The sequence below is a fragment of the Bidens hawaiensis genome, unplaced genomic scaffold, assembly GCF_021521415.1.
Source record: "Bidens hawaiensis isolate Kalapana, Puna unplaced genomic scaffold, B.hawaiensis_p1.1 tig00007915_1, whole genome shotgun sequence".
NCBI classification, from domain to species: domain Eukaryota; kingdom Viridiplantae; phylum Streptophyta; class Magnoliopsida; order Asterales; family Asteraceae; genus Bidens; species Bidens hawaiensis.
Window position 1 is genome coordinate 156,701 of NW_027491551.1, and position 10,995 is coordinate 167,695.

Below are 10,995 nucleotides of genomic sequence, written 5' to 3' on the forward strand. Positions count from 1 at the left end.
AATTCTTTCATAAATAAAATCATTTTATCAATCATTATGTTTACTTAAGTTTATCTGATCTTACCTATTCCCGAAACGCGTAAACGATCAACTTAGCTAGGCTCGGAAAACGGTGAAACTGAGCCAAGTCTGGTTTTAAACCTTTCATAGTCTACAATGTCACAATGTAAGACTACGGTCATGTTCTGGGCGTAACAGCTATACCCACACTAGTTATACAGCCCGATTTAGTTTAAACATTGTACTAGTGTTAACCATACTATACTGATTATATGATACAAGCTATAGTCGAGGCACTATAGATACTACTCGTGTAACCGATCAAGATTACTCTAAGGTGAGTTTCACGACCCTACTTTCTAAACTGTTCTAAGAACTTTTGGGGTGGAAATCATGTTTACATATACTTACATACTTGAAAACTTGTGATGATGTGAATTATCTAAGTACTAACACTTGAAAGTCCCCACAAACACAAGTGATTAACTTTTTGCCGGTGACGTGTGGATAGTACTATCGATTTGACAAACCCAACTGACAGGGCCGGAGGGGTATGCCAGAACAAGTTAACCCAGTTGCACATTGTCATCTAAACTTATTACATTCTGCTATTTGGTGTTAGACATAGTACATAATTGGGGCAAAGTGGCTGTTAAATGCCAACGGGAGTGCATGGGCACGGGTGGCCATGTGTTTTAGCTTGTTTCGGTTTCACTTGTGGCTTAGTATAAAAACATCATACACATACGTACATACTTACTGGGAAATTTACGAACTCGTATACTGATTTTGTTCGTACTCGTGAAACTTGAAACTCACCAACTAGACGTAGTTGACCCGTTTTAACATGCTTTTCAGGTAAGCCGAAATTGGAATGATTTGCTTATGTGCTCGGTGTTAGAAGTGAAGTGAATCATTGTACAAAGACGTTAGTATATATTATTTTCATACTAACGAAAACTGGCTATGGATTTCGTAGAATAAGCATCTACGAAAACTGGCTATGTTATTTTCATATAGTTTGTAAACTTAGTACCAACCAATGTAATATGATGTAAATAAGTTTGTTAAATTTCTTTATAAACAATGTGGTTGATACCAAAGTTATCAGTTACATTCCCGTAGTACGTTTTGCATTGTCGTAGTCGGGGTGTGACATCAAAATAATTAATCATCATCCATATGACTTAATTCTTCAAGATTATCACAAGCATGTAAAGTATAATCTTGACGAACCAAGGGGTAACCAAAATCTAAAAAAATTTCAGCCGTATGGTAACCACACCATAAAACCCGAAAATTTTTAGATTTATTGAAGCATGTATCCGTATAAGCGGCTCTTGATGCCATTTTTGAGTTTTAACAAGATTAGCAAAGTCATATAAACCAATTTATATGAAAAACACTGCGGATAACAAAGTTTTAAATCTTGTTAGTTTGATTAATATAAAACCCATTTTATACATAAAACCTAATGCCCGGATCCATATACGATAATACATGCTATCAAAACAACCGTAGGGTGTTTTAGCATACTACCTTCAAGATGCTAAGAAATATGAAGGAGGATGAGGATTGAACAGCTTGTCTTCAAAGTAGAAGCACCTCAAGCTTGTATATCCACAAGCCACTAACAATACACCCATGATTTGCTAGGATTTACACACTTGAAACTCCTTCTTGTTCAACCTTTTCTTGGCCGAAAATATGATAAAGGATAGAGAGAGTTTACTTGCAAATGTGTGTGTGAGAGAGAAAGAAAAGATGCAAGCTTTGCACACTTCTCTTGGCCAATTAGTTATCTTGCATGTTTTTGAAAGAGTCATTGAATAAATAGAAGAGAGAAAAAGTTATTCCCTCCTAAATATTCAAACCCTTTCAAATTAATTACTTATGTTATATATTTGTTACATAATAAATAAATTTAACATAACATATTGTAAGTAGCATGCATAATGTTATTTAACCAACTTAAATAACATTATAAAATATCTTCTCTCAAAATATAAATTATCCATATAATTTATTTATTACAAAATTGAAAATATTTAGAAACCCATTTTCTAAATATCGTGAGTGTTGATCTTTATTTGTTAGATCTTATCTTAAAATAAATATCGTGGTTGTTTGTCTAGCTTGTTATTTGGTATGACCGACTTGGATCATAACATGCTTGCCACATCAACTCTAATATGTGTATTGGGTAGACCGATTCCAACAAGATTTGCCGCCTAGTCGCGAGGTTGAATTTCAGATCGACCTTGTGCCCGACGCCAAACCCGTTGCACGAGCTCCTTACCGCCTAACTCCAAATGAAATGAAAGAACTCACGGCTCAACTGGAGGACCTACTCAATAAGGGTTTCAGCCATTCGAGCATCTCACCATAGGGTGTCCTGGTCCTTTACGTCAATAAGAAAGACGGTAGTATGCGTATGTGTATCGTATGTGTAACCCCTCCCGAGAATCGATAACTTATTTGATCAGCTCCAGGAAGCTAGTTGGTTCTCCAAAATCGATCTTAGGTCGGGGTATCATCAATTGAAGATTAGAGAAGAAGATATTCTGAAAACTGCATTCAGCACACGTTACGAGCACTATGAGTTTCTGGTGATGTCTTTCGAGTTGACTAATGTGCCCGCCGCTTTTATGGATCTCATGAACCGAGTGTGCAGGCCGATGCTTGACTGTTTCGTTATATTTTTCATCGATGTTTGGATGTTTTTATTAGCTACTATTGTAGACTTAAGAACCATGTTTTGATGTTTTTATTAACTTTTCCGCTGCAAGAATACTCTGTGTTGGATTTTTGAGTTACATAAAACTGGTTTATCTTTTAAAATTTAAGTTTGCTTGGAATGATTATCAACTATAGGACTCCCGGGTTTTGGGGTTTTATAAAATTGCCAACCCACCGTAGTTGATTTTAAGTTGATCTTGCAACCCCCATAGTCCGAATCGGAATACTAAGTGAGATCTAAGCAATCATCCTTACGATATCATAACCGATGTCAGGATTACCCCTCGGATAGCGAAATATACGTTTAACTGCCACCAGATGAGTCACTCGGGGACTCGATTGGTACCTGGCACATAGACAAACAATAAATATGATATGAGGATGGGAAGAAGTAAGTTACATTAAAGAAGCTATCATTGCTCGGTATAAGGTCGGATCAACGGTATCCTCCAATTCATCCGGTGACAAATTGTAACCCATGGGAAGAGGCGTCGAAGGGATTTTTCCGGCAGTTATCTTGAATCGGCTCATGACGTCGTTCACATATTTCGTCTGATGTATGAAAATTCCAGCCTTAGACTGATGAACCTGCAAACGTAAGAAGAAATTCATCTCCCCCCTCGAGCCCATCTCGAATTTCTGCATTGACTTCTCAAAATCCTCACACAGCTTGTAATTTGTAGAACCAAATATGATGTCATCATCATATATCTGGACGAGGAGCAAATCTTCTCCGACAGTCTTGTAAAAGAGAGTACAATCTACAGTTCCTCGTTTAAAGCCACTATCCGTCAGATGGTCAGCAAGCATGCTGTACCAAGCTCTCGGGGTTTGGTGGAGACCATAAAGAGCCTTGTTTAAACGATAAACACGGTTAGGATAGTCCGGATCTTCAATACCAGGAGGTTGTTTTACGAATACCTCTTCATGAAGTTCCCCATTGAGAGACGCACTCTTGACGTCCATTTGAAAAACTTTAGTATTCTTGAAAGTTGCATAGGCCAAAAATATTTGTATAGCCTCCAGTCTTGCAACATGAGCATATACTTCCTTGCAACAGGAGCAAACACTACTCCGGGGTTCTGACGTTTCGTTTCACCGACACCTGAAGCGTAGTAAAAGTATTGTCCGACCATCTTTAAGCTTAGGCATTTAACTCCAAGTACCGATTAATTTAAAATATTAAAATGGCTTAGACCTTAGTCGAGGGTATACTCGATACCTTGAAAGTATAATGGAGATTATAAAAGTAATTTTAAAGATAAGAAGTATTGAAATAAATAAATAAAATTCTTTAATTATAGATTTCATAAAAAGAAGAAAAATATTTCTTAATAAATAAGAAATAAGAATATATGTTTCTTCGAAATGAAGAAACGTAGTGTTTGAAATAATAAGCAATCGAACTAAAGGTTCGAATATGTTTAAGAAAGATAAAGTATTCAAGGTAAAGAATATGCGAATAAGGCTAGAGGTCTAAAGCTAGATCATTGATCTAGTAATAACAAATGATTATACTCGTACTATAGGTCCGAGATAACAAGAACGACGAACTTAATAAGGAAGAGATATTAATAAGGAAACAAAAGGTGAATACGCCCAACTTTTATAACATGTATTGATCGAGTCAAATAAATTGATTACATGAGATTACGTATCTCTAAAACATTATGAACAAAAGTAATCGTTGGCCCTCAGGTTGTTGTGTACGTTTGTTTGGATCCTTACATATGTGGAAGTCGGTGGGCACACCGCGCCACACCTGGTTATAAGCCTCCGCCATTATGGGCCGGAACTAAATTATGTTCGAGAGAGGGTATCATGTGTATATTGATGGTAGCTAAGTAATCTCGAACGCTGCGGTGTTCGCTGAGCGATTTGAAGTAGAGCTTAAGTTTATAACTGTGTTTTGTTTTTAACTTAGTTTTTCCTAAGCCACGATGGCCCAAGACCTAAGTTATGTCTCGAGGGGTAATTAAGTAAATAAAATATTTTATGCGTTAACTTATTCACCAGCATATAGCTGACGTATTTTTCTTAACATATCTGGAAAGCAAGTATAGTATAAGTAGCAAGGATTAGAGTCACTCATGGAGTTATAGGCTCGCATATGGAGATGGCTCATCTTAATTATTTGAATATTGTAAACAAGTTTACCAAAAACTTATAAATCGAACACTTGGATATTCACTGTCCAAGAAGTTTTCAAAATAAATTAATATTTATTTGCAAGTACTCGAATACTTAATATCCGGGATGTTTTCAAAATAAAGAAATATTTTATTATATACAAGGTCTTTCGCTAAAAAAACTTGCAACTCTGATATATTTACAAAACTGTGACATTCAAAAAGAGGTATACTTTATTCACTACGTAGCGAGTAAACGATAAATCGGTTAATTCGTAGTGCTTAAACAAGAAACCGACTGATACTAATTATGGCCCGTATATTTACTGAGGGGTCATAAATGAGTTATACATATATTATAGAGGCTAACATATTAATATTCAAGCCCCAGTACATTTAAAACCATTTAAACGAAAAAGGATTCGTTTATTGATACACTATGAGTTAAACGCAATCGTTAACATCAAAATGAGCGTTTTAGCATCCGTTAAGCCGAAAAGGATTATAAAACACTTATATGACATGTTCTAAGCAATCCGTGAAAATATTTTGGATTTTTACAACGAGTCAGTACGTTTTTCTTATTTTGTAAAAATGAGTCAAAAACGACCGTTTTCGCGCTATTTCTCCCACCCGAATTAATTTTCTTGCAATAAACCGGACCCGAATTAAATTTTGAACCGAAAATTACGCGTGGCACGAAAACCAAGGCACCAATGGTCCAAAAAGAGGCCCATTGGGCCCCTACCCTCTTTCGGCCGCAAATAAGGGGAACCCCCACTTTTTCTAGTAAATGGTATATATTAAACACGTGAAGATATTTTTCCACCAAAACGAACTAAACTCAAATATCTGCTGATCCTCTTCATCCTCAAGCCAAAACCCTAGAGGTAAACACCTTAACTTTCATCGATTTCAAGCTTGATTAGTAAGGTTTAAACATAGAAAATTAGTTCTTGATTAGTTTTGAACATGTTTGACCATTCAAAAACCATAAAAATCAACTAAAATCATTTTTTGATGTTAGACATGTTTACAAAACAGAAACATATAGATTTTTGGTCAAAAACGCGGATTAGAACATAAATACAACATTTTTACGGTTTGAAAGTTCAGTTTGAAACCAAAACCCCTATTTAACAAGGCTTTTCAATGGATGATCTATGCTTCTTTTGATGTTATATGATATGTAGATACACTGAGTTTGCAACCCAAGACCCGGAGAGTCGTTTAAACCATCAAAAACCACCGAAAACCGACAAGGTAATACCGTATTACTAGTTTAGGGGCTGTTTAGTATTAGGTTATGACGTGCTTGTTGTTGGCTTGTGAAACTTTTCTGGGAAATTAGGGATCATGTAAATGAGTCCCTGTTCAAATTTGGTAATTTTTCGATAAACGGGGAATATTTGGCGAATTTATTACCGTTTATTGTCGTTTATTCGGGAAAAATAGGTAAACTTCATGAAAAATTATGAAATTTGGTTTGGAACCCAGAAATGTTATGTTAAGATCACTAGAAAAATTTTAGAACATTTGGAGATGTAATATCCTTCTTTTGGTTATAATAATAAAATAAATTTCGCCTATCTTATAGTGGGTCGTTATCGGTTTAGATAAATAGAATATGAGTTGGGCTAGTGTTGGGTAAATGAATATGGGTTATGGACTTGGGTTATGAAAGAAAGAAGGAAAGACCATGGGCTTAAGCCCATGAAATAAGGACGAACTAGTATGGAATTCGTTAAGGAAATAAGGAAGGACTAGTATGTAATTCGTTAAGGAAATAAGGACGACCTAGCTCATTCGTTAAGGCCATTCTTTAAGGACATTCTCGAAGGCCATTCGTTAAGAGAGGGAAGAATGAACCCGACCATATCAGTTCGTTATATGGGTTGATTCCCTACAGTAGTCAGTTCGTTATAAGGGCTCATTCGTTAAGAATCCCCATTCGGACTGAATAACGAACTGGATGTTTGGATGAATGACAGAACAGTCCCTGACCTATAAAAGAATTATTTTATTACAAAGAAGCCCTTGAACTTTTAATTTAGCAAATTAACTATGATTCAAAATTCTAATGGAAAATGTGTTAAGACAGGTCAGCTCGACCCCTTCCAGGGGCTCTGCCCCTTGGACCTGCTAGGGGCTACCGCCCCTAGACCTCGCTGCCAGGGGCGCTGCCCCCAGACCCCCGTTCGTTGTGGGTTATGAATAAACTAGAAATGCAATATAGATAGTGATAGTTAATTTATATGTGTAATTGTTAAACAGTTAGTCGTGCACAACTCAAGAAAGGAATAACCATTAACGGTGAACGTAACAGACTTCAGGTGAGTTTCTAGCCCCATTCCTTGTTATGTTTTCAGGGTTGTGCGCATACTCGATGTGATTAGTTAATACACTTATCCTAGGTGATAAGTGTATGCCATATATGTATTATGTTGAAGGTATGAATGCTTTCTTGTCGGTACATGAACAATCTTCGGATATTGCATGTACTACCAGGTAACGGTTGATGTTATATGTATGTTGTAAGATGACGAATGAATGATGTATGTATGTGCGAAACTTATGATTTTGTATATAGAAAGTATGTTATGGAGGTATGGAAGAAAGGGTACCGGACCCTAATAATATCCGAGGATGGAGGGTGACCGGACCCTAATAATATCCGAGGATGGAGGATACCGGACCCTAATAATATCTGAGGATGAAGGGTGACCGGACTCTAATAATATCCGAGGATGGAGGGTACTGGGCACTAATAATATCCGAGGTATGTAGGGCGAATGCTCTTTATAACGTAAGGTTAGTTATGTATGTGTATGAAAGATTGATGGACAAGTTAAGTATGTAATGCGTACCTTTGGGCACGTATATGTGTATGTAAAGTAATTTATGTGATTAACTAGAACTCACAAAGCGTAGCTGACTTTTAGTATGCACGCAGGCAAATAGGTTGAGGCAGGTCGCGTGATTGAAGACACATGGCATGGAATCGAAGATACTGGCATCTCGAAGAAATGTTGTGATGTTTTAAAGACTATGTTTTGTTTTAAATGACTATGAATGTTTTATAAGACAAGACTTGAAGGTTATGTAAGATATTATGGTTGAAGTTTTATATTCCGCGTAAAGTTTTAATTATCTCTGATTTGTAGAACTGTGTTTATGAGTAAATCCAACACCAAATGTAGGGCTACCGGTAACGGGTCCTTAAAAGTTGGTATCAGAGCATAAGTTCGAGAGAATTAAGCATCCTACATGCTTAGACTCGAACAGAGAATGGGATTTAAGTAAGAAAAGAAAGAAGATGCTAGTTCAAGATAGCCATGTGTCACTCAAGCAAGCTCAGTAACGGTAAGGTGTATGGTTAATATGTATGTTAATGTTAGCTTGATTGCTAAAAAAAGGGTATGTGAATGTTAGCGATAGGATTATTTGATTGATTAACTGTTTAGGATAGAACCAGCACAAATAGACTCATAAGGGGAAGTCTACAGGATACGGAAAGTAACGTGATCAGCTAATCACAATTGGCCACTGTTATTACCTGTCAGCCTTACTATCCTTGTACTAAATAGTTCCTTGAGTGATGACGTTTGTGTTTTCCTTCCAGAATACGATGGATGGATCTAGGGCAGTTGTTGGAGCAGGAGGCCACACTGGACGTCGTGGCAGGCCTCTTCGTGTTCAACGACCCTTGGTAGAAACAGCTTCCAACACGGGAGGTGAAGGAAGCGCAGCTGGACGAAACCCAAGCAACAATGAAGTGGTTCAGCTAGATCCCTTAATCGAAGCAGCTATTGTCCAAGAAGTAGCCACAACTGTAAAGATCAAGAATCCGGAGAGGTCTGCTGGAGACCGTGAAAGAACTGTTGAAAGGGCGGAAGGAGATGGTAGGAAAGATGGTGAAGGAGAAAGGGAGGCTTCGAGCATGATAAGGTCTGTGAAGGCTGATGATAGAAAGTGGGGCCGAGATGGCTGCAACTCTAAGTCCTTCAAGGGTTGTGACCCACCGAAACTGACTGGTTTGGGAGACGCAATCGCTACTCTTCAATGGATAACTGCCATGGATAAAATTATCCGAATCAGCGAGTTCCGTCCCGACCAAGCTGTCGGTTATGCCACTCAATAGTTTGAGGATGAGGCAATGTACTAGTGGGAGTCGGTTGAGCAGAGAAAGAGTCAGGAATAGGTAAAGGCGATGAGGTGGGATGATTTGAAGGAGTTGGTAATGAAGAGGTTTTGTGCTGATGTAGAGGTTGAAAGAGTTGAAATGAAGTTTTTGAGTCTGAAGGAGGGAAAGATGACACACCGCGAATACACCACTAAATTCAACCGCCTGTCTAGGCTGGTGCCAGACATGGTGAACACTGAAGCCAAGCGGGTTAAGTGTTATATCACGGGACTGCCACAACATGTTCGCGTCTTGGTCAAGGCTAGTAGACCGGCTATTTTCGATTCTGCTGTGGTACTTACAGAAACGGTTTACGATGACTATGCGGCGGACAATGTGGTGGCGGAAGAGAAGAAGGATAAGAAATGGGTCGCTCCTGTCAAGAGACTAGGTACTCAGTTATGGAACTCTAAGGACAAGAAGCAGAAGGTGTGGGAGAGAAAGACATGCAAGACATGTGGAAATGTGCACGGTGGCGAGTGCAAGTGGGGTACTGGTTCGGATGTGTGTTACAAATATGGAAAGGCTTATGGTGGAGAGTGTAGGCTTGGGATGAATGCATGCTATAAGTGTGGAAAGGTGGGGCACTATGCTAATGAATGTGATGCAAAATCCGCATGCTACAAGTGTGGTAAGACGGGTCATATGGCAACGGAGTGTACTGATGGTGGAGCTGGAGGTAGTGGAAAGAAAGATGCCGAACCAGCTAGGCCAAATACTAGAGCCTACATGGTGACCCAGGAACAGGCCAAACAGATTCCTGATGTTGTGACTGGTACGATTTTAGTAAACGGTATTTCTGCTTCAGTATTATTTGATTCGGGTGCGAATAAGAGTTTCGTAGCTACACAATTTAGTAAATTAGCTAAAATGAAATGTTGCCGAGTGTTTGAAATCTTTATAGTAGAAACTGCTAGTGATACGTCGGTTAAAATAATGAAAATGGTTAAGGACTATAAGATAGAATTAGAGGGACATGAGTTCCCTGTTACTTTGTACGTTATGACCTTAGGAGGGTTCGATGTAGTTTTGGGAATGGATTGGTTGTCTGAGTATGAAGCTTAGATAGTGTGTAAGAGTAGGATAATAAGGTTAAAATCCTTGGATAGTAGTGCGGTGACGGTTTATGGTGATAAGGAAAGTTCTGGGCTTAATGTCATTTTGATGATAAAAGCCGAGGGATTGTTAAGGCGAGGGTGCGGTGCCTACCTGGCGTATGTTGTCAATGCTACGGCCGAGACGAAAGAAATGAAAGATGTTCCTATTGTGCGCGACTACCCAGAAGTATTCCCTGAGGATCTTCCAGGGTTGCCACCAGAGCGAGAGATAGAATTTCAGATAGATTTAGTACCAGGAGCCCAGCCCATCGCGAAAGCGCCTTACCGTCTAGCACCGTCCGAGATGAAGGAATTGTAGTCCCAACTGCAGGAACTACTCAACAAGGGTTTCATAAGACCAAGTGTTTCCCCGTGGGGCACACCGGTGTTGTTTGTGAAGAAGAAGGATGGAAGTATGAGAATGTGCATAGACTATCGCGAATTGAATAAGCTTACGGTAAAGAATAGATATCCTTTGCCAAGGATTGATGATCTGTTTGACCAACTGCAAGGTTCAAGTTGGTAATCACGAATAGATCTCAGATCAGGCTATCATCAGCTGAAGGTGAAAGAGGCAGAAATCCCTAAGACAGCGTTTCGGACGCGGTATGGACACTACGAGTTTTTCTTGATGTCATTCGGTCTAACAAATGATCCCGCAGCATTTATGGACATGATGAATAGGGTGTATCAGCTGATGTTGGATAAGTCAGTTACCGTCTTCATTGAAGATATATTGATTTATTCAAAGAGCGAGTCTGATCATGCCGAGCATCTGAGAGAGGTATTGGAGACTTTGAAGAAAGAGAAGTTGTACGCTAAGTTTTCGAAATGCGCGTTCTGGTTG

At 38.6% G+C, this 10,995-nt stretch overlaps 1 protein-coding gene across 1 annotated transcript; it reads left to right on the forward strand.

The window, feature by feature from the left end:
- Positions 1–9,101: 9,101 nt before the first annotated feature.
- On the forward strand, positions 9,102–10,648 carry LOC143636409 (uncharacterized). Its single transcript, XM_077104005.1, has 2 exons — positions 9,102–10,335; positions 10,512–10,648. The coding sequence occupies exon 1, from the start codon at positions 9,109–9,111 to the stop codon at positions 10,114–10,116; it is 1,008 nt and encodes a 335-aa protein (XP_076960120.1). The 5' UTR covers positions 9,102–9,108; the 3' UTR covers positions 10,117–10,335; positions 10,512–10,648.
- Positions 10,649–10,995: the final 347 nt, after the last annotated feature.

What these genes read in the sequence shown, in the direction of transcription:
- LOC143636409 (XM_077104005.1), top strand. Translation starts at nt 9,109, where the DNA reads ATGAAGAGGTTTTGTGCTGATGTAGAGGTTGAAAGAGTTGAAATGAAG.